The sequence below is a fragment of the Protomyctophum parallelum genome (genome assembly GCF_964188405.1).
Source record: "Protomyctophum parallelum genome assembly, chromosome: 3".
Lineage (NCBI taxonomy): Eukaryota > Metazoa > Chordata > Actinopteri > Myctophiformes > Myctophidae > Protomyctophum > Protomyctophum parallelum.
The window spans coordinates 56641932-56667046 of NC_139698.1; the positions used below are offsets into that span (position 1 = coordinate 56641932).

Here is a 25115-nt window from a genome sequence, read left to right on the forward strand (position 1 = left end):
AAGATAACAGAAGAAATAACTTCCGCAATAGATGATTATGAGCATACAATAGGCGTCTTTATTGATTTAAAAAAGGCATTCGATACAATTGACCATACTATTTTAATATCGAAATTGTATAAATATGGTGTTAGAGGTATTGTATTAGATTGGTTAATTAGTTATCTTCATAACAGGCAACAATATGTTCAGTGGGGGGGTTATACATCAGATTGCTTGAAGCTTGAGTGCGGAGTCCCACAAGGATCAGTTTTAGGACCTAAACTTTTTATTTTATACATTAACGACATTTGCGAAGTATCAAGGATTATGCAGTTTGTTTTGTTCGCAGACGATACAAATTTATTCTGCTCGGGCAATGATTTGAATTGCTTGGCAGAAAAAATTACAAATGAAATGGTAAAACTAAAAAAATGGTTTAATAAAAATAAGTTATCATTAAATTTGAAAAAAACTAAGTTCATGATTTTTTCTTATCTGAAACAAGAGGAAGTGGTACTCTCCATAGATGGTGTGAATATCGAAAGAGTTAACGAATTCAAGTTTCTGGGGGTTGTTTTAGATGACAAATTGACATGGAAAAATCATATAGCACATGTAAAAAGCAAGGTTGCTAGAAGTCTCTGTATTTTGAATAAAGTAAAATATGATTTAGAAATTAATATACTGAGGATGCTTTATTGTACTTTGGTCTTACCATATTTCATGTATTGTCTGGAAGTGTGGGGCAACACGTACAAAAGTAATATACTTCCCCTGATCTTATTACAAAAAAGAGCCTTAAGAATTATTCATAATGAAGATTTTAGAGCACATACTAATAGACTTTTTATATCATCAAGGTTGTTAAAAATTACGGATTTGGTTGAACTTAGAACTTTGTTAATAGTACATAAAGCAAAAAGCAGAGACCTACCAGAGCAGTTACAAAAACTGTTTGTGCCCAGTTCAGAAAATGAGGATCATAGAAGAAAGCATGACTTTAAGCACCGGTTTGCGAGAACAACATTAAAACAGTTCTGTATTTCCGTCATAGGAATACAGTTATGGAATGTAAAAAAGAGGGAGTTGAAAAGCTGTGAAGCAATATTTCAGTTTAAGAAACTGTTTACATTGGAGAAAATCAAAAATTATGAATTAGAGGTTTAATTATTGTTTTGCTTTTCGTTTTGGTTTGGTTCAAATTATTATTTTTTTTTTTTTTGTGATGTGCTGTCGTGGCTGTTAGCCCGACAGTTAGTACTTGATGTATTAATGTGTGTAGAGGGGCAGGTATAAATACGATTTATCTTCTTCCTGTCCCTTTTCATTTATGGAAAATGAAAAAAAAGTAAGATATGCAAAATGTGTGTAATGTATGTAATGCTATCCATAAATGAAATAAACATGAACATGAAATGAAAAAAAAAAGTATTAACGAATCATTTCCAATACTTTTACATCTCAGAGGCAAATATTGTAATTTTGCAGGCAGGCAGGCAGGCAAGCAGGCAGGCAAGCAGGCAGGCAGGCAGGCAGGCAGGCAGGCAGGCAGGCAGGCAGGCAGGCAGGCAGGCAGGCAGGCAGGCAGGCAGGCAGGCAGGCAGGCAGGCAGGCAGGCAGGCAGGCACACAGGCAGGCAGGCAGGCAGGCAGGCAGGCAGACAGGCAGGCCACTATTGCCACTATTTGTTGAATAGAGTTAGATATCTATAAGGGTCCATTTGGTTAACAACTATCCATTTAGCTGGGGACCACCTGGAGCCCCTCAGGGACCACTGGTGGTCCACAGACAGGTTGACATCCACTGCTTCATGCAATAATTTGACATGATTAGATTCCAGCATTTGTTTTGTGGGGGTTAAGGAAACTTATATTTTAATATAAGATTATAGCCCACTCAATATACCAATTTAAATAACGTTAAAGAGCTAATAAAAGCCATGCATCATTTTTGTATTATGTGCAATTCCTGGGTGTTATATTTCATAGATTGCCCTGCCTCAAAATGACTTGATTTAATCGAGGGTTACATTTAAAGCATTCCTGCCTCATACTGACACAAAATGCCTGTGTCTGACCATTAGTAGCTCTCTGCTGCCATCTCCTGGTGACAGCATGGAATAAAGTGGTACCACCAAAAGACGTGGTGGTGCCAGGGAGGCTCACCACTGTATGCAATGTGAATGAAATGCAAATAAAAAAATAATTCCATTCTCACGCTAGTGTCTGCGCAAGATGCGGTCTAGCAGGCTGCGCTTTGGGGTCTCTGGGGACGGAGCCTGGGACCAGTCCAGGTCTTTGGGCCCCTGGGACCCCTCGGGGCCAAACACGTTCAGCTCCTTGTAACAGCCCGTCTCCATCATCTGCACAATACATACCACAGGATTGTTTTCGTCGACTAAAATGCTATGACTAAAAATGTTCATCGACTACCTTTTTTTCACTGACGAAAACTAAAGGGAAACTAAATTAAAACTAAGCTATATATGATGACTAAAACTAGACTAAATGTGTTGACAATTTCGTCTAGACTAAAATGTTAGGAAGGGACTAGTGGACAAGACATCCAGTATAAGTCATTTTACACTTGCATGCTGAAAATAGCCGATCTACAAGCTCACAACGCATGTCATTGTATCAATCATTTTTCTTCTTCAAAAGACTATGGACTAGGACTAGGCATGTAACGATACACTCAACTCACGATACGATACGTATCACAATATGAGGTTCACAATACGATTTTTCACCATATTTTCAACACAATTATTTACCAGACAAATCTATTTTTAAATGATTTATCTCCCCCCCCCCCCCAAGCTTTTTTCACAATTTGTATTGTAGACCTATTTGACAGTGCAGAAACATAATTGCCTTCCTTGATGTATTAATGAGCATCAATAACGACCATCACCTGTGTCACAGACACACACAGCTCCTCTCTGCAGGCCTCTACTGCTGAAAGTGACTGCATGGAGTCTGTCTCATTTCTCTCTCGATATTAATTTTTAATAAATCGATACATATCGTCAGGATATAATATCGATATATAGGGCCTATCGATATACGATATATCGTTACATGCCTACTATGGACTAAAACTAAATCAACTGCCTGCGTTGAATGATGTGTTGTCCAGTGTTGATTTTGTCGACTAAAACTATGATGAAAACTAAATGGGAAAACTAAGCTATGATGACTAAAACTAAGTGCTAAATACTAACTGCTAAATATATTGACAACAAATAAAAAATGGACTAAAATGTTAGTAAGCGACTAGTGGACAAGAGATCAGTATGAGACAAGTCATTTTACACATGGTGCGACGCGTTGTGAGCTTGTATATCGGGCATTTTCAGCGAGTGTAAAATCAGCCATTAAGACGGCATCAAGGCCTGCCAAAATACATTTTAGTTGACTAAATTAACTGTAGTTTTAGTCGATTTACCGGTAATTATCATAAGATTTTAGTCGATTAAATCTACAGTTGATTAGACTAACACTAAAACATTCCAGGTGACTAAAATGTGACTAAAACGAAATGAAACCATTCCAAATAAACCGGTGGTTTTAACGCACCCCTCACCAACCTTAATCCGGTCGTCTTAACGCACCCCTCACCAACCTTAATCCGGTCGTCTTAACGCACCCCTCACCAACCTTAATCCGGTCGTTTTAACGCACCCCTCACCAACCTTAATCCGGTCACCTTAACGCACCCCTCACCAACCTTAATCCGGTCGTCTTAACGCACCCCTCATCAACCTTAATCCGGTCGCCTTAACGCACCCCTCACCAACCTTAATCCGGTCGTCTTAACGCACCCCTCACCAACCTTAATCCGGTGGTTTTAACGCACCCCTCATCAACCTTAATCCGGTCGTTTTAACGCACCCCTCACCAACCTTAATCCGGTCGTTTTAACGCACCCCTCACCAACCTTAATCCGGTCGCCTTAACGCACCCCTCACCAACCTTAATCCGGTCGTCTTAACGCACCCCTCACCAACCTAAATCCGGTTGTCTTAACGCACCCCTCACCAACCTTAATCCGGTCGTTTTAACGCACCCCTCACCAACCTTAATCCGGTCGCCTTAACGCACCCCTCACCAACCTTAATCCGGTGGTTTTAACGCACCCCTCACCAACCTTAATCCGGTCGCCTTAACGCACCCCTCACCAACCTTAATCCGGTCGTTTTAACGCACCCCTCACCAGCCTTAATCCGGTCGTTTTAACACACCCCTCACCAACCTTAATCCGGTCGTTTTAACACACCCCTCACCAACCTTAATCCGGTCATTTTAACACACCCCTCACCAGCCTTAATCCGGTCGTTTTAACGCACCCCTCACCAACCTTAATCCGGTCGTCTTAACGCACCCCTCACCAACCTTAATCCGGTCGTTTTAACGCACCCCTCACCAACCTTAATCCGGTCGTCTTAACGCACCCCTCACCAACCTTAATCCGGTCGTTTTAACGCACCCCTCACCAACCTTAATTCGGTCGCCTTAACGCACCCCTCACCAACCTTAATCCGGTGGTCTTAACGCACCCCTCACCAACCTTAATCCAGTCGTTTTAACGCACCCCTCACCAACCTTAATCCGGTCGTCTTAACGCACCCCTCACCAACCTTATGTCTACCGATGACTAGTCTAAACTAAGTATGCACCCTCGACTATAAAACAAAAAATCTAAATTTCCAACACTGGTTGAAAACACTGGTCGTCATACCTCGTTCTGCCAGGTGATGGCGACGCTCCCGGTGTTGAACTTGGCATAGAAGTCGCTGTCCGTCTGGTCCAGACTGACTCCTTTAATGGTGCCGTCGATGTCGTCGATGTCGTTGCAGTACACCTGTCTGGGCTGAGGAGGCGCCAAAACGAAAAATAATTCAGAATCATCCAGGCATAATGCAGATAGCTTGCGGCTTAGTGCAAGAAGTATTTATTTTAGCCACAACCAGGCTATATGTCAAGGGCGATTGGTCGAACCAGGCTATGAGGAAGGATGGATGGGGAAGGATCAACATATGGAATGTCAGAACAGGTCAGCTCCATATATGGAGATCTAAGGGTTTCAGGTTTGAGGTCAGATGTAGAGTTGCTGGCCAATGTTGATGACATCACGGATCTCCATATATGGGCTTAATATTGACGACATCAGGGATCTCCATCCCTGATGATGTCACGTGATCCATCCCTGATGATGTCACGTGCTCCATCTCTCACCTGGGGTGCGACACACTGACGGGGATTGCACGATTCCATAGTTAACTGCAATTACAGTATTATTACTGTAACTCCCCTATTTCCTATTTCCTATGTGAGGGTTTGTGTAAACACAAGATGAAGGTGAGGACGCAAATTGTGGGTTGCGCCAACGAAAATAGCTGATCTACAAGCTCTCAACGCGTCGCAGACGCGTTGAGAGCTTGTAGATCAGCTATTTCTGTCCAAAAGTGCTTGTAGATCAGCTATTTTTGTCCATAAGTGCCCTCTTACGAGATTTCAGCCCCTTCCTACGGTGTTAATGTGTTTTAGAAGTGAAGTGTGTTTACGTCAGGTTTGAAAGGCGGCTCCAGGACTCCCGCCTCCAGCATCCTGAAGTGGACGGCGCTGAAGAAAGCATGTGACCGCACGCCGGCCGCCCCCGACGCCTGGCAGCCCAACCGCTGGCTGGCGTCTTTGGTCAGCAGCTGCAGGGAAACACATTAAAGCAGGTACTGTAAACCAGAGCCAGATACTGTAAAATCCAGAGCAGGTACTGTGATTCCAGAGCAGGTATACTGTAATCCAGAGCAGGTACTGTAATCCAGAGCAGGTACTATAATCCAGAGCCATCTAATAGAAGAGTTACGACATTGAGGGGGCAGAAAACCGAGCGCTCGAGCTCTGTTCATGCAGCCTGAACTGAGACGAGTCGGAAATACATTGTTTTCAACGAGGGCGGCGCAAACTAGAGCTATTTTAAACATGTGTGCAACAGTTTTAAAGTATTGTACAGTAACGACTAAAGTCTCTTTAATGTTTATGTTGTACTTTTTACTACAAAACTATTTAAGTACCCGTATTTAAGTATCAATAAGATTATCAAGCCTGTTAACGAGCATATAGCGCCCCATGGCGTCATGTTCACACAATCAAGACGAGAGGCGATGGAGAAATAAATGTGAACATGGATCCATGCATGTCGGTATTGATAATAATAAATAATAATAAATAAATGTAAACATGGATCCATGCATGTCGGTATTGATAATAATAAATAATAATAAATAAATGTAAACATGGATCCATGCATGTCGGTATTGATAATAATAAATAATAATAAATAAATGTAAACATGGATCCATGCATGTCGGTATTGATAATAATAAATAATAATAAATAAATGTAAACATGGATCCATGCATGTCGGTATTGATAATAATAAATAATAATAAATAAATGTAAACATGGATCCATGCATGTCAGTATTGATAATAATAAATAAATGTAAACATGGATCCATTCATGTCGGTATTGATAATAATAAATAAATGTAAACATGGATCCATGCATGTCGGTATTGATAATAATAAATAATAATAAATAAATGTAAACATGGATCCATGCATGTCGGTATTGATAATAATAAATAATAATAAATAAATGTAAACATGGATCCATGCATGTCGGTATTGATAATAATAAATAATAATAAATAAATAAATGTAAACATGGATCCATGCATGTCGGTATTGATAATAATAAATAATAATAAATAAATGTAAACATGGATCCATGCATGTCGGTATTGATAATAATAAATAATAATACATAAATGTAAACATTGATCCATGCATGTCGGTATTGATAATAATAAATAATAATAAATAAATGTAAACATGGATCCATGCATGTCGGTATTGATAATAATAAATAATAATAAATAAATGTAAACATGGATCCATGCATGTCGGTATTGATAATAATAAATAATAATAATAAATGTAAACATGGATCCATGCATGTCGGTATTGATAATAATAAATAATAATAAATAAATGTAAACATGGATCCATGCATGTCGGTATTGATAATAATAAATAAATGTAAACATGGATCCATGCATGTCGGTATTGATAATAATAAATAATAATAAATAAATGTAAACATGGATCCATGCATGTCGGTATTGATAATAATAAATAATAATAAATAAATGTAAACATGGATCCATGCATGTCGGTATTGATAATAATAAATAATAATAAATAAATGTAAACATGGATCCATCCATGTCAGGTGTATTGATACCTGCCAACCAGTGCTGTCCGGGCAAACAAAATTATGCTTTTAAAGTGACTGTATGTACACACATTAGCCAGTTACGGTTTCTTTAATATTATCTTATTGGTAAAATAGGGTCAGAAAAGTACTGTATCTGAAGGCCCTAGTTAAACATACTGGTTCTGTTCAGAATTTCTGGTCTCCCGTCTTTCCACAAAATAAATGTTTGATAGTGGGCTCGATAAGAACCCGGCTCAATAAGCCTGATCGATAAAGGTGCTCGTTATCAATAAAAAATTCACCTATTTTGAGCGGGAACCCCTTTTGGTGTTTTAAGCATTGTTATACTTTAGCTATTTAAAAAATAGCAGATCTACAAGCTCATAGTGCCGCGCTAGGAGCTTGTAGGTCTGCTATTTTTTTTTTATCGTGAAAATGTGGCGAAAAATCTTTGAATATGTATTCTTTCAAAGGGAACGTTTTAACTTAAAGCCTCATGCTTCTGTGGCGGGGGTCCCTGGAAAAAACATATTTTCAGATGGTGGGGGGGGGGGGGGGGGGGTCGGTGGCCAAATACAGATAATTCTAGGGCTCCTTGACATGAAATATAGTTTGAGAACCACTGACTGACATAGAAAAGAAAACTGTCAGGATTTAGAAGTAATTTGTATAATTTGGTGCTCAGGTCTAAATGCGTCGGAGCTCCGTCCCTGCTAGGGTGACCAGATGTCCCTCTTTGCAGTGGGACAGTCCCAGATGTCCCTCTTTGCAGTGGGACAGTCCCTCGTTTCCAAGACTTTTCAGGCGTCCCACAAATTGTCCCACATTGTGACTGATGACAGGCAATTGCATCAGTGTTCAAATGCCCTTAATAGTTAGTCCACTAATAGTTGGCCTTCTGTTGTAAAGCTCTCTCGTCGTCTCTTCCTGCAAGATGTGTTTTTTTAAGCTGGTTAAAATATCATGAAAATAAAAAATAAAGCATGATTTTAAAACAAAATGTGAGACACCAGAGGAATTTATAAATGATAGCCAATAGGCCTATATGGTCGAATATGACATCAAGGCATTTAATAGAAACTCAAGTAGTAAGTTGCTAACCCGGTACTCCAGTATCGCTTGTGTGGGACAAGTGTTGTTTTTGGCAGCAAATTTCTATTTTAGTTTAGTCATAGTCTTTGGACTGAAACTTCATTTAGTTTTAGTCACATTTCAGTCACCTGGAATGTCTTAGTGTTAGTCTAGTTTTAGTCAACTAAACATCATAAGATTTTAGTCGACTAAATCTACAGTTGATTTAGTCGACTAAAATGTATTTTGGTTGGGCCTTGATGCCGTCGTAATGAGTGTTTTTACAATTGCTGAAAATAGCCGATCTGCAAGCTTGTAGATTGGCTATTTTCAGCATGAAACCAAGTGTAAAATAACGTGTGTCTCATACTCTTGTCCACTAGTCCCTTCCTAACATTTTAGTCTAGTTTTTATGTGTTGACGAAATTGTCAATATATTTAGTCTTAGTTTTAGTCATCATAGCTTAGTTTTCATTTAGTTTCCATTTAGTTTTCTTCAGTGGAAAAATGTAGTCGACGAACATTTTTCGTCTTAGTTTTAGTCGATGAAAACAACACTGTGTGGGACGAGTGGGACGGGGTCCCCCCGTCCCACTCGTCCCACACAAGCGATACTGGAGTACCGTCCCTCAAATGAACAGTTTGGATCTGGTCACACTAGTCCCTGCTCACCGAGCGACACAGGTCCTTGGCCTCCCGGCTGAACATGATCCCGTATTCCTCCTTGGCCTCTCGGATCCTCCGCTCCATCTCCGACTCTTTGGGCAGCTCGGTGAGCCTCCTGAACGGAGGCTGTCCCGCCGTCATCTCGTACACCAGGCAGCCCAGGCCCCACCAATCAGGACTCACCCCGTAATACTCCTTAGCCATCACCTCTGGAGCTGGGGTTTGAAATATGTATTAACAGTTTGCAGAATTACAGTATACATTTCAAGCACAAACTCAATACAAAGACTGTTAAGTGAGTGGACGACCCAATTAAGCATTACAATTGTTTATAAGAGGGTCCACCATGTTCAATTCATCAAAACATTTAGAGACGTACAAATAGACACTTCCATATAGTCAAAGAACAGAACAGGAATTCGTCATAAAGGAGGTAAAAAGGGAAAAGAAACATATACAGTGAGGGGAAAGGGGGGGGGGTAGATAGTACACATTTTGTCCAAAACATTATTTTTCTATCAATTTTTAACCCGTTTTAGACCTGAGGTCTTCTAAAGCAAAGATTTGAGTTAAAAACGTTCACTCCGAAAGAATACATATTCAAAGATTCAGTTGTGAAAACATATAGCACGTGGAAAAGAGTATAGGCTATTTATTGATTGATTGATTGAATACTTTATTAACAGGCTTTAATTGGGCCAATAAGCCCCTATAGGCTTGTTTCCATTGTGGTCCTCTGTATAATATCGGTATCGGTCAGATGGGTCATAATCTCATAATCGTGCAGCCCTTCTTTGAACCTATATTTGATGCAGATCTTGTAGAATTTGGTTGATGAAATCTAGACCAAATGGTGGGTCTGAACGACCACAAACCAGCCACAGAAGCATGGAATAAATATGCAAGTGGTGACGAAATATTCAACCTTTTGTTAGATAAGCAAAACGGTGGAACCCCAAAACCTTTATGGGTTGTCAAAGCACAGACAGTTCTTCTCACACCACAGAAAGCATGACAATCTGAGGGCCGATTCATACTCCTATTTCACCGCTGTTTCACCGCTGTAACGCCGAAATGATTTCGCTTCGTCAGAAATGTTCAGTAGCACCGAAGAGAAGACTTTAGGACGGTACCCCCCCCCCCCGAACCTCAAATGACGTCACATTGTAGGCTCTACAGAGACAAATGACGTCACATTGTAGGCTCTACAGAGCCAAATGACGTCACATTGTAGGCTCTACAGAGCCAAATGACGTCACATTGTAGGCTCTACAGAGCCAAATGACGTCACATTGTAGCCTCTACAGAGCCAAATGACGTCACATTGTAGTCTCTACAGAGCCAAATGATGTCACATTGTAGACTCTACAGAGCCAAATGATGTCACATTGTAGGCTCTACAGAGCCAAATGACGTCACATTGTAGGCTCTACAGAGCCAAATGATGTCACATTGTAGGCTCTACAGAGCCAAATGACGTCACATTGTAGGCTCTACAGAGCCAAATGATGTCACATTGTAGGCTCTACAGAGCCAAATGACGTCACATTGTAGTCTCTACAGAGCCAAATGACGTCACATTGTAGGCTCTACAGAGCCAAATGACGTCACATTGTAGGCTCTACAGAGCCAAATGACGTCACATTGTAGGCTCTACAGAGCCAAATGACGTCACATTGTAGGCTCTACAGAGCCAAATGACGTCACATTGTAGGCTCTACAGAGCCAAATGACGTCACATTGTAGGCTCTACAGAGCCAAATGACGTTACATTGTAGGCTCTACAGAGCCAAATGATGTCACATTGTAGGCTCTACAGAGCCAAATGACGTCACATTGTAGGCTCTACAGAGCCAAATGACGTCACATTGTAGCCTCTACAGAGCCAAATGATGTCACATTGTAGGCTCTACAGAGCCAAATGACGTCAGTGTAGGCTCTACAGAGCCAAATGACGTCACATTGTAGGCTCTACAGAGCCAAATGACGTCACATTGTAGGCTCTACAGAGCCAAATGACGTCACATTGTAGGCTCTACAGAGCCAAATGATGTCACATTGTAGCCTCTACAGAGCCAAATGACGTCACATTGTAGCCTCTACAGAGCCAAATGACGTCACATTGTAGGCTCTATAGAGCCAAATGACGTTACATTGTAGGCTCTACAGAGCCAAATTACGTCACATTGTAGGCTCTACAGAGCCAAATGACGTCACGTTGTAGCCTCTACAGAGCCAAATGACGTCACATTGTAGGCTCTACAGAGCCAAATGACGTTACATTGTAGGCTCTACAGAGCCAAATGACGTTACATTGTAGGCTCTACAGAGCCAAATGACGTCACATTGTAGGCTCTACAGAGCCAAATGACGTCACATTGTAGGCTCTACAGAGCCAAATGACGTCACATTGTAGGCTCTACAGAGCCAAATGACATCACATTGTAGTCTCTACAGAGCCAAATGACGTCACATTGTAGTCTCTACAGAGGCAAATGACGTCACATTGTAGGCTCTACAGAGCCAAATGACGTCACATTGTAGGCTCTACAGAGCCAAATGACGTCACATTGTAGGCTCTACAGAGCCGAACCGACTTCCATTCGGCTCTAAAATAGGAGTATGAATCGGCCCTAAGTGAGATCAAAATACTTATCCTATTAGAATTGAAATGTCCTTTTTTTTTAGAGTTTAGACCTTCGGTCTTGTTGTCATATCGTTTGTGCTACAGCCATCCGATTGTCACCAATCCCGGTAGAAAAGGAAAAATCATGACCATAGAGTCGATGTGTATTGATTTGCAATCGGACAAACACGGACGGACAGACATCCGGCCTGGAGGAGACTCTGCATGGCTACTCTAAATTAGAAATCACACCCGTGTGAAGTGAGGGGCGCTCTTATTCATCCATTCATTGTCAATGGGGATGTAATCTTTGTGCAGGACAAAAAAAAATACCAATTTGCTCGTCCACATTATGACGTACAGTAAATTCTCCATTCACTGTCAATACTTTTGTGGGTAAAGACCAAAATCTACACTAAAAGCTGAATATAGGAGGTCAAGGTCAAGGTAAACTTTATTGTCCACAAGGGACATTTGTCTTGGGCTTTGACCCCCTACAGCCACACATAAAACATCAACGACAACAACAATACATTACAGAGGAAGACACAACATTACACAATTGCACACAATCATGATGTGGATAATCTAGCCTCGCGCAGTTATACCGCTGTTTCAGAGCCTCGTTCGGCATCTTAGTTGATGCTGATACAAACGGGGGGATATAGCGCCCCCTATACTGTAGATGGTGTACTGTGGACGTTACTTACCCATGTAGTCTATAGTTCCCACCCTCCCTTTCACCAGCTTCCTCCCGGGCAGACGCACAGCCAAGCCCAGGTCAGAAATGCGGACGTGTCCTGGAAGGGAAAAAAGAAAATGTAAAAAAAAAAAAGAAAGAAATGTGTAACTGATATGTACGTGAACTACAAACGGATGCTTTTTGAAGCTTTGTCTTTTGACCTCATTAACCCATTCTGACCTGAGATCAGATTAAAAAAATGTCTTCTACATCCTGACAGTTTTCCATTCTGACCTGAGATCAGATTCTAAAAAAATGTCTTCTATGTCAGTCGCTCTTCGATTTTTCAAAAATAGCTAAAGCATAACATAATGCTAACACCAAAATGGGTTCCCCATGTTAACCTGAAGCCAATTAAGGTTTCCAGTCAGGCGGTTGATCCATTTTGGACTGACCAGATTCTACAAATGCCTTCTTCTAAGTCATGATGGTTTTCTGGAAAAACCCCATGTTTCTATGTCAGTGGTTCTCAAACTATTTCATGTCAAGGACCCGCAAGATTATATGTAATATGCCGCCGAACCCCATCTGAAGATATGTTGTTCCAGGGACTCCCGGCCCCAGAAGCAAAGAGTTGAGTTAAAAACGTTCGTTCTGAAAGAATATATATTCAAAGATTTGCGCCACATTTTCACGATTTTTCAAAAATAGCAGACCTAAAAGTTCATAGAACTTGCAGATCTGCTATTTTTCAACAGCTAAAGCATAACATAATGCTTAAAACACCAAAATGGATGAATTGTTGCCTGTTTGTTCTGTTCAAACAGAGCTTATCTCAACTCACAACAAGCCTCCACTCTCGAAACCTTCGCTCGTCGACTTACAATTTAGTAATTTAGTCATTTAGCGGACGCTCTTAAATCCAGAGTGATTTACAACAACAAAAACATGGTAATACATCAAAATGCATCAAAGATTGTCATCGTGAATCATACCTAAGCTAAGAACCTATGACAGTAGAATGTCTATATAATGAAACTATGCATAATACACTATAGAGTGCTATGTTGTCTACATAAAATAAATGCTATCTAAAATGTTCGTCCAACAAACACCAACCTCCTAGCATGATCAGCGTCCGCACCGCATGGCAGGGCGGAAAATAATTCCCGTTAATTTTCCTCATAGACTTTTCAAAAAATATTTATTTAAAGACGTTTACGCCGCGGACAAAGCCAACTGGAGTTGTGACAAATCATGACAATAAACACAATGTTTTTGGCTGATCAAATAATTAGAAAGAAGAAAAAAAGGCAGGTTACAACACTTTTTGTTTTGTTTTGCTTCTTACAAATTATTTTATTGGCCCAAGACATTGTGTTTATATACAGTAGTGCAGCTTTAATATGTTGAAAACAGGAATCATGGTATTTCTTTCTTCAAAATATTGAAGAAATTAGCATTCTTTTTTATACCAATTATAAATATGAACTTATCCCATTCTGGGCGGGAACCCCTTTTGGTGTTTTAAGCATTATGTTGTACTTTAGCTATTGAAAAGCTCTTACTCTGCTATTTTTGATAAAATGTAAAAATGAGGTGCAAATCTTAGAATTCAGAGTTCAGAGTGAACGTTTTTAACTAAAATATTTGCTTCTGGGGGGGGTCCCTGGAACTACATATTTTCAAATTGGGGTCGGCGGCCAATTACATATATTTTTGGGGGTCCTTGACATGAAAATGTTTGAGAACGACTGACATAGAAACATAGGGTTTTTTTCAGAAAACTGTTAGGATTGAAAGATTTGTAGAATCGTCCTCAGGTCTAAATGGGTTTAGCTTGTAGGTCTGCTATTTTATGAGCTTGTAGGTCTGCTATTTTTGAAAAATCGAAGAACGACTGACATAGAAACATAGCTTTTTCAGAAAACTGTCAGGATGTAGAAGACATTTTTTAGAATCTGATCTCAGGTCAGAATGGGTTTAAACACACGGCAGCCGGAAGGCAAACGCTTTAGGAGATTTTCCCTCAATCAGATAAATCAGACCAAAACACTGTGTGGAATTTACTGCACCACCAACAGTAAGTCTACTCGCTGAGGAATGCTACTCGCCGCTCCTCTAAGAATAGAACACGCACCGCAGCATGTTTCCCCACATAACACGCTTAGCTTAACACGCTTCGCTTCCTTGTAATTCTAGACGTCTGTGTTTTGTGTGGGCTCCTGTCAAAACATCATCATTAATTAACTTCCTGATTCTCCACCGCAAACCGTCCAATCCGGAGATGCCTTAGCGTGCTCGCAAACTTTGTCCGCCCCCCTCTCAGGTTGGCAATTTTAAAGGTTGAAGCGATCATCAATCATTAGTTAGTTTATTAGTTGTTGAAAAAAAACGACCAGTATGATGAGAAAATGTCACAGGCAGAATTCACAGAATCTACAGAATGTGAAGGAGGAGGTGACAAACTGACATATTGAGCACACAGTATGGCATCCCCCCTTCACATTCAGTAGATTTTGATTTGTGGCAAGGTGTAACTGCCTTGGGTCTAGTAGGACCTAGTAGTAAATGGCAATAAAGAAATCGCTGTAAAATTCTATAAAAATATACATATTTAGCCACTAAATTCGTTCGAATGCCACCCGCCAAAAATTGCTGAAACGAAAGAAAGCAGCAAATGGAAAATGTATGTAACACTCACTTTTACTTTCTCTAATAACAACCTAAATATGACAAAGTTGTCGTTTTAATGTACAACATTGTTTTCTCCCTCAACATTAGAGAAAACCAACATACAGTTATGGGTATCTGCTCATTTCAAAAGTTACAATTTAATTGCTTTTAAGACCGCAATGGGCCAAATTGTCAAATATTTAGGTATGAAGGCAAACATTGTGAAAATATCCCATCTACGAGCATAAGGGAGTTCCAACCGCACCTATAGCCTTATGGCAGGCTATATATAGTCTGGTGAGAGGCCTGTAGCCTATGGCAGGCTATATATAGTCTGGTGAGAGGCCTGTAGCCTATGGCAGGCTATATATAGTCTGGTGAGAGGCCTATAGCCTATGGCAGGCTATAGTCTGGTGCGTCAGAGGCCTATAGCCTATGGCAGGCTATATATAGTATATGTTATGGTACATGAGGTTTATGTTATGGTACATGAGGTTTATGTTTCTCAGGTTACATGAGGTTTATGTTATGGTACATGAGGTTTATGTTTCTCAGGTTACATCATCTCATTCTGGCCAATCACAATTTGCGACCTTGCCTTCGTCTTCGATGTTTGTGTTTACGTAATGTAACGTAACACTCAAGAATGGCCATCATTTTAAATGGCATTCAACCCATTCTGGACGGGAACCCCTTTTGGTGTTTAAAGCATTGTGCTATTGAAACATATCAGATCTACAAGCTCATAGCGCGGCACCGAGTGCCACGCTACGAGCTTGTAGATCTGCTATCTTTGAAAAAATCGTGAAAACGTGGCAGAAAGCTTTGAATATATAGCCTACCGGTATATTCTTTCAGAGCGAACGTTTTTAACTCAAATCTTTGCGTCTGGGCAGTCCCTGGAACAACATATTTTTAGATGGGGGTCCGACTGTCTGTGGCCAAATACAGATTATTCTGGGGGTCCTTGACATGGAAATGGTTGAGCACCACTGACATAGAAACATTGTCATGATTTAGAAGACATTTTGTAGAATTGAGGTAAAAGGAGAATTCCATGCTAGAAGGCTTTCTTACCTTCTTACCTTTCATTAAAGTTGTTACGTCCCCACCAAAGAGGTGTTTTTTTGTGCAAAAACTCCTTATTGGCTATTTCCCCTACCATAAGCCCTAAATGAATTGCATTTAATTGAATGGGAATTTAATGGGGCTATGGGGTGTTGTGCTAATTCTCTTATTTCCATCTAAATAAGTAGTAAAGTGTGCCGCTTGGGATATTATTTACATTATGAAGAGAGGATATATACAAAAAATAAATAATTTTGAGCAATGGAAATAAGAAATTTAGCACAACAACCCATAGCTCCATTCAATTCCCATTAAATTCAATGCAATTCATTTAGGGCTTATGGTAGGGGAAATAGCCAATAAGGAGCTTTTGTACAAAATAACACCTGGACCTCTTTGGTGGGGACGTAACAACTACAAAGAAAGCCTTCTAGTATGGAATTCTCCTTTAATGTTTGTGTTTGGACAATGTTTGTGTTTAGTCACACACCCTCAAAGCAGGACGACAGAAGATGCTGCGATGCATCGGTGGGATAATAAGCCATCAGAAACACAACATCTCCATATTTAAACTTTTTGTTTGTTTTCCCTACTTTGTCGTCGTGCAACAGGGCATCACAAAAGTAGCAAAACATCATGGCAGGATTACAGGCTCACAACAACGCGATGTGAGCTTGTAGATCGGTGTTAAATAGTTCTACATTCTGATTAGAGACTCATTGCTATAGAGTTCAGTAACAGATCTCAATGTCTCTCCTTGTGACTAAATAACACAATTGGAGCACAATTAAGGTTCTTTAGTTGTTTTTTTTTTCATTTCCTGAAAGGTCCATGCAGGTATTGTACATACAGGGCCCTAGCTATTTTAAAACATTTTAACATAGTTCAACCAGCCAATCATAGGCGGAGCTTGAAGGTGACGCTGGGGGGTGCGACTGGGGGGTGCGACTGCTTTTTTAACCTTTATTTTATTATTTTAGCGTTTTTACAATGCCCTAACCCCTAAAAATTAGTTATTTAGGTAGTACAGCAGCTCACACACATGCACTACAGCCATACAGCGAGTCATCATATCATGATAAGAGAGATGATTACAAACTACAGTCTTTTTTTTCTTCAGGGGGTGCAGTGCACCCCCTGAACCCCCCCAAGCTCCGCCCATGCAGCCAATCTACGTCATCGACACATTGTGCAGCTTGTAGATCAGCTATTTTAAAATGTTCAAAATAGCTGACGTGTGCATGTTGTAGTCATCATGGGTTCCTCTTACCGTTGTCATCCAGGAGAATGTTTTCTGGCTTCAGGTCCCTGTAAAGCACCAAACACAGGTCTGGGATCAGTACACACATTATGGCTTCAGGTCCCCTTACAGCACCAAACACAGGTCTGGGATCAGTACACACATTATGGCTTCAGGTCCCGCATACAGCACCAAACACAGGTCTGGGATCAGTACACACATTATGGCTTCAGGTCCCGCATACAGCACCAAACACAGGTCTGGGATCAGTACACACATTATGGCTTCAGGTCCCGCATACAGCACCAAACACAGGTCTGGGATCAGTACACACATTATGGCTTCAGGTCCCGCATACAGCACCAAACACAGGTCTGGGATCAGTACACACATTATGGCTCCAGGTCCCCATACAGCACCAAACATAGACCTGGTCCAGGGCTTACAGCGAGTCTCTCTCTGACGCCCTGTGGAAGTCCCTTCCGCAGCCCTCTGGTGATATTCTCACTCCCGTGCGCGGGTTTTCAAAACCCAGCAAATAAACAAAACGACGTAACTACTCACCGACACAAAGCCTGCTAGACCTTACGGTAAAAGTCTATTCTCGAAGCTGGGAAGCGTCTCAGGTCCCCAGTTTCTCTCTAAAATGCTGTGCCGCGCTACTACAAGCTTGTAGGTCTGCTATTTTTGACCGTGAACATGTAGTGCAAATCTTTGAATATAGGCCTACCGGTATATTCTTTCAGAGCCAACATTTTTAACTTTTTAAATCTTTGCTTCTGGGGGTGTCCCTGGAACAACATATTTTCAGATGGGTGTCGGCGGCCAATTACATTATATTTCTGGGGGTCCTTGGCGTGAAAATGTTTGAGAACGACATGTGGTTTTTCAGAAAACTGTCAGGATTTAGAAGACATTTTGTAGAATCGTTCCCATGGTCTAAATCAGGGGTGCCCAAAAGGCAGGTTGCGATCTACCAGGTAGATCACATGACATGCCCCTAAAGAATATTTAATCTAAAAACAAATTTTGGCATCTGCCACTTGAATTAATTTGACTTCATTGATTGACTGACATAAAACAGCTCAATGCAATACTTTGTTTTCAAGCGTGTTGCTGCGCACAAATGTCAGTAGATTACAAATGAAATACAAAAAAACATATTTAATTTCTCCCCCCAAGTCCCCCCATTCCAAGTGCATTTGTCTTAAATATAATGCAAGCGCCCTGCGCCGCTATATTCCAAAGCCATTTGGTATTATGTTTTTGGTGGGTATAGATCATGTTGAGCTGGTCATTTTGAAAGTATAGCTCTCAAGTCAAAAAAGTGTGGGCACCCCCTGGTCTAAATGTTTAAATCGAATCCAACACAACACTTGTACCTCAATCCTGGTCTCTAAACTGCCTCACCCTGGCCAGCCGGGGCGCCTGATGGAGGGAAAGGAACTGGTTGGAATAACGTGTTCCTTCCACACGCTACGTCCAACCAGGGAAACTCCCCCCTGTCAGGTGGAAAGGAGCAACTTGGACACTCAAGCATGAAGGAAGCATGAGTTCAAGTCCGTTGCTCTCCCCTTGTCCCCCATATATGGGGACTAGGTTGGTGGAGGGTGTGTAGAGCCCAGGATCACATTAGATCAGGGGTGGGCAACTGGCGGCCCGGGGGCCACATGCGGCCCCCACCTTCACTTAATGTGGCCCTCAGGTTAATGTCAGAACACTAATAATTTTGGTTTCAGCTGTCACTATTCCACAACATGCAAACATGACCCGCTTTTATTACTTCCGTCTAAATTAGTAGCTCATTGCTTCAACACAAGTATAATTAAAGGCATTTGAAATTACATAAAAATGTAAATTTTCAGGATTCCAATTCAAAAATAGCAAAAATTCAAGATTTCAATTCGAATATAGCAAAAATAGCCGATCTACAACCTCAAAATGTGTCGCAGCGCGACGCGTTTTGAGCTTGTAGATCAGCTATTTTTGCTATGACAGTAATATTTGGCCCTAGGGAGTGAGTGTGGAAGTATAGTGGCCCTCTCCATCGTCAAAGTTGCCGACCCCTGCATTAGATGATTGACACAGGGGTGAAAAATGGGTTACAAAATCGTGGGATAAAAAATATATTTAAAAAAACAACACTTGTGTACCTGTACACGATGCCCTGTTGGTGCAGGTGGTCCAGCCCGCAGCACACCTCCGCGGCGTAGAACCTCACCCGTTCTCCGTCGAGGCCCGGGGTGCCCTTAGACGCCACGCTGTAGATGTGGAAGCGCAGGTCGCCTCCGTTCATGATGGTCGTCACCATGCACAGAGAGTTCTTGCTCTCGTACGAATACGCCAGACTCACCTCGAAAACAAAGACAGACAAAACGGTAAGATATTATGCATATTTTACCACGTACTGTATACCCCCTATATTTCAACTTTTATTATTATTTATTTTTTCATGAATTATTTTTTACTTTGTCTCATTACAGTGTCGTGGGGGGGGGGGGGGGCTCAGAGCGCGTCCACAATAAGGAAAGTAGTCTTTTACATAAGCCGCCTTTTGTATCGGTGATTAGTTCAAACGTTATTTTTGAGTGGTGCAACCACTCCTACAACCAGCAATGTCCGTACACCTATGTGGCAGTGGCAGTGGCACTGGTCATGAGCACGAGTATAATGACTTATTAGTACCAGTAGGGGGCGCCAGAAACAGAGAGGGATAGTGCTGTGCCTGCTGCCTGCTAATGAGAGAGAGAGAGAGGGGGGGGGGGGGGGGGGGGGGGGGGATTGTACCACTCAGTTCACACAGGTGTGATTTTTATTTTCGTAACAGAGGAGAGGCCGGTCTGTGTTTCATGCGAGCCAGGAAGAGAACGGTCCCATAGCCAGGAAGAGAACGGTCCCATAGCCAGGAAGAGAACGGTCCCATAGCCAGGAAGAGAACGGTCCCATAGCCAGGAAGAGAACGGTCCCATAGCCAGGAAGAGAACGGTCCCATAGCCAGGAAGAGAACGGTCCCATAGCCTTTGCAATGGCAGCAAAAAAGGCATTAGGGCTATGGACCAGAGCTATACTTTTTCTAGTACCTTGATTTTACGCCCTCCCCCCCTCCCCTCGGTTCATCTTGATCCTAATCTAGAAGCACAGACCTGTTTCTGTTTTAGTTTTTTATCTCCATTGAGCACCTGGTTGAGCTTCTCTTTCGCTTTGCAAACAATCCTATCAGTCTTACCACAAACCTGCTGGTCAGACTTTCCAGGATCTGCTTCTCGCTGAGAGCCATCCATTCTCCTTTCATCTTCTTGATGTAGGTCTTCTGCAGCTTCTTGCAGGCGTACATCTGTCCTGTGGCGCGCGCCTGAACCGCCCACACCTGCATGGCGAGGCAAACGCAGATGGTGGCAGTGGTTTAATTCGACGATTTATAGTTTCAGACAGTCTATAGTCTTTTGAGTATCTGAAATGTTTTACTTTTTTAATAGTCTATAGGTTTGTTAGCCTCGGAAACCCAGACGTTTTTATTTCCAGGGAGAGCAAAAAAGTCTGGGACCGAGTCCACTTCAATTCCGCATACAGTAGGCTAGCACAGACGTCGATCACTCTCTGCTGATTTCTGATCGTCTGCACCTTTGTTAAATTGACACACACGTACACCCGTACACACACTCCTCTCTCTCTCTCTGTCGCTCTAATTAATTAGTCTCATGTCGCGCAGCTGTGTCTAGATTCTCCCGGCGGATCCTGCCGGGAGCTGCCTATAGAGCGTCGCAGTCCCTCCCCCTTTCAGAACGACCAGTGGCCCAGGAAATGCAATGCATTTTTCCCATAGGATTTTCTTGAAGTATTTATTTAAAGACGGTTACGCCGCGGACAAAGCCAACTCGCATTGTGAGAAATCATGACAATGAACACAATGTTTTGGGCCGATCAAATAATGTATAAGAAGAAAAACAAAACAAATAGTGTTGTCTCCTGCCTTTATTTTCTTCTTTCTAATGATTTGATCGGCCCAAAATATTGTGTTTGTTGTCATGATTTGTCACGATCCGAGTTGGCTTTGTCCGCGGCGTAACCGTCTTTAAATAAATACTTTAAAGAAATTCCTATGAGAAAATGAACGGCGATTTCTTTTCCGGGTCTCTCGAGGGGGCGGGACTGCGACGCTCTATAGAGCACCGAAGTCTGACGTCAATATCAGTAGAGGGCGCAAATCCACAGGTTCATGTACTTTTTATTTGCATTATAATCCCCATAGGGGGATTTTAGATCGCCTCATATAAGAACTGTGTTTGGAAAATAAACATGTCACCCCGGCCGTTTCACTCATATGGATATGAAGAATCAACTGACTGAGAGAAAACGATAATGTTACTGCTACTGAATTAGTTACATTTTCACTAGAAGCAGACTGTATCATATATGAGTGACTGACTGTTGCAAACGATACAGAGACACCTCCCAGACAATAACACCGAGACAGCATGTTTATTTTTGCTCCTGTGCTTGCAGTTATGTTTCCGGTTTAAGGACTTCAGTGTTTTGTACCATACTATTGTACATCTTACATCTTTGTTGAAGAAGAGTCTGGGCAATTAAGATTTAGTCTTATACTAGAAGTACAAGTAAGACGCGCAAACGCGGGAAGCGAACGCAGCTCGTGTGTGTGTGGTTGTGTGTGTGTGTGTGTGTGTGTGTGTGTGTGTGTGTGTGCTACAGCTGCGCTCTGTGTGTGTGTGTGTGCTACAGCTGCGCCCTCTGGTGGCGGGCGGGTGGTGTAACAGCGGGACAGACAGACACACACACAGACATTCAGCCCTTGCTGTCATAGTAAGTGGCTCACTGCGTTCGCAACTAAAAGTTTCTCAATCTTATATTTAGATTTAGTCTGCCTTAATCTAGTCACCTCTGAAGTAGGTGTCTGGAGGTCAATGATTAAAGTGGAGGGGATTAAAGGCTCATACATAGTCTGGATTTTAGGTGGTTAGGTGACCACCGAACTACAACATGACGTCACTGAGGTGACAACCGAACTACAACATGACGTCACTGAGGTGACCACCGAACTACAACATGACGTCACTGAGGTGACCACCGAACTACAACATGACGTCACTGAGCCGCGTTGAAGAGCAAACCACCGCCACCGCCACCGCTCCAGCCCTTCTCTCTGTTTTTACTCGTCAGCTCACCACCGGAGCGGTGGTCACCTCACCACCGGAGCGGTGGTCACCTCACCACCGGAGCGGTGGTCACCTCACCACCGGAGCGGTGGTCACCTCACCACCGGAGCGGTGGTCACCCCACCACCGGAGCGGTGGTCACCTCACCACCGAAAAACCAGACTATGAATAGGCCTTAAGTCCACCCATCAAGCCCATTAGTGTCAACCTCAGACGATCAGATCATGGTCTGATTTTGAATCTGATCGATATATATATTTTTTTGCTTTTATTCCATGCCTGGCAGCTGCACCCCTCTCCTGACACAGAGCCTCTGGTATAGAGCGGCGCAGTCCCGCGGGTACAGTACTTTAGTGTGACTAGTCGTTGGTCCGAAAAACGACAACCCACCTCAAACCTTTAACGCTGACTAGCATTGCACGCGTTCACGTATGAAACAGCGTTCACGTGTCATCATGAACGTGCACAACTAGTGGACAAGAGATCCAATATAAGTCATTTTACACTTGGTTGCATGCTGAAAATAGCCGGAACAGTAAAAACGACTGCATCAAGGCCCGCCAAAACACTTTTTGTTCGACTAAATCAACTGTAATATACAGTCGACTAAAATCTCGTGATATTTAGTCGACTAAAACTAGACTAACACTAAAACATTCCAGGTGACTAAAATGTGACTGAAACTAAATGAAAGCTATTGAAGAGACTATGGGCTGTATTTTGCGTGTCTTAAGTACCAGGTCTTATTCCCTAACCTGAGTAAACTAAAGACCTGGAGGCGTGATCAATGCCATTTGGCTATTCTGAGTGTCCAAAGAGCATTGATCATGCCTCCAGGTCTTTAGTTTACTCAAGTTAGGGAATAAGACCTGGTACTTAAGACACGCAAAATACAACCCTATATGACTAAAAAGAATGTGGTATTGCAGCGCTGGAGCCAATTCTGGTCCGTTGACTATCATTGTGCACATTCATGATGACACACGTGAACGCTCATGTTTCACACGTGAACGCCGTTTCATACGTGACACAGCGCGTTCACGATTTGGCCCAATCCATCCCAGAATGCACTCTGTTTCCTATACCCGGAAGGAGTGAAATCGCCTCAGGCGCTTTTTGAGCAACTTAATGCAAGTGGATGGAGGAGAAATCCGGTGCCGTCTCTATTCATATATACTCTTAAGGTCACAACTTTGAATTCAGGACGAATGTTGTCGTGTGGTCGCAGTGACCTCTGACCTCTCCAAAGCTGCCCTTCCCCAGTAGGCGGTAGTGTTTGAAGGTCCGCTTGGTGATTGGATGCCTGGAAGACAAACATGTGACATGTTTAATGGTGATAGGTTGCCTGGAAGCTAGCCTCGGTCCCAGGCTTACTTATCTGCGAAAAGTAAAGCCTGGTCACAGCGTAAGGCAGAGAAGCATAAAGTAAAGCCTGGTCACAACGTAAGACAGAGAAGCATAAAGTAAAGCCTGGTCACAACGTAAGGCAGAGAAGCATAAAGTAAAGCCTGGTCACAACGTAAGGCAGAGAAGCATAAAGTAAAGCCTGGTCACAACGTAAGGCAGAGAAGCATAAAGTAAAGCCTGGTCACAACGTAAGGCAGAGAAGCATAAAGTAAAGCCTGGTCACAACGTAAGGCAGTGAAGCATAAAGTAAAGCCTGGTCACAACGTAAGGCAGAGAAGCATAAAGTAAAGCCTGGTCACAACGTAAGGCAGAGAAGCATAAAGTAAAGCCTGGTCACAACGTAAGGCAGAGAAGCATAAAGTAAAGCCTGGTCACAACGTAAGGCAGAGAAGCTCAGTTTTTACTAGCTTCTCAAATTGTTTCATAACCAGGGAGGTCAGGGCAACAGGTCGGAAATCATTCAGCACCGTAGGGTTCTTTATTTTGGCCACGGGCACCACTATGGACTGTTTCCAAAGAGATGGAACCTTCTGCAAGGAGAGGGACAAATTAAAAATGTAATTAAAGATGGGGCCTAGCTGATCAGCACATGTTTTTAGTAGGCGCCCACTGATTTTATCAGGGCCAGGACTTTTCCTGGGTTTACACCTCCTAAAACATTTGGTTACATCCTTCTCGTTAAAGAAGGGATTCGTAGGAGGGGCCGACATGAGACATGAGTTCCTAATTTCATTGTGTTTGGGCTTGTAATCGTGAGCATCGAATCTGCCATAGAATGTATTCAGATCCTGCGCCAGATCTACATCTGAGGTGTATCCATTGAGCTGAACTTTACTCCTGCCACAGTCCTTCATCCCTGTAATTATTTTCATGCTGTTCCAAGCAGATCCTAAGTTGTTCATTTTGAGCTGAGACTCAATTTTATCTTTATACCTACTTTTACATGCCCTGATTTCACGTTTAATTTCCTTCTGAATGTCACACAAAGCAACTCTGTTCCCATCACTGAAGGCTTTTTTCTTACTGTACAGAAGCTTTTTGAGTGTCTTAGAGACCCACGGTTTGCTATTCGGATACACTTTCACAGTTCTTTCAGGAATAACAATATTTTCACAATAGGATACCCAACTGCTCACAACGTCTGTTAACTCATTAATATCATTAGTAGATTCCTTGAACATATCCCAGTCGGTCGCCTCGAGGCAACCCTGTAAAGTGAGGCATGCATTTTCATTCCAGTCTT

At 42.1% G+C, this 25115-nt stretch overlaps 1 protein-coding gene across 1 annotated transcript in view; it reads right to left on the reverse strand.

The window, feature by feature from the left end:
* Positions 1-2200: 2200 nt before the first annotated feature.
* Positions 2201-25115, reverse strand: part of LOC310856028 (G protein-coupled receptor kinase 5-like) — a gene marked incomplete at its 3' end in the record, with an annotated part of 29138 nt that continues 6223 nt past the window's right edge. Inside the window, exons 6-14 of the mRNA XM_083761246.1 lie at positions 23705-23768; positions 20518-20658; positions 19445-19644; positions 17322-17359; positions 12336-12425; positions 9006-9214; positions 5549-5686; positions 4723-4854; positions 2201-2344 (exon numbers count right to left, since the gene is read on the reverse strand). Of these exons, the coding sequence (XP_083617372.1) occupies positions 2201-2344; positions 4723-4854; positions 5549-5686; positions 9006-9214; positions 12336-12425; positions 17322-17359; positions 19445-19644; positions 20518-20658; positions 23705-23768 (1156 nt within the window). The remainder of the gene's footprint in view (positions 2345-4722; positions 4855-5548; positions 5687-9005; positions 9215-12335; positions 12426-17321; positions 17360-19444; positions 19645-20517; positions 20659-23704; positions 23769-25115) is intronic.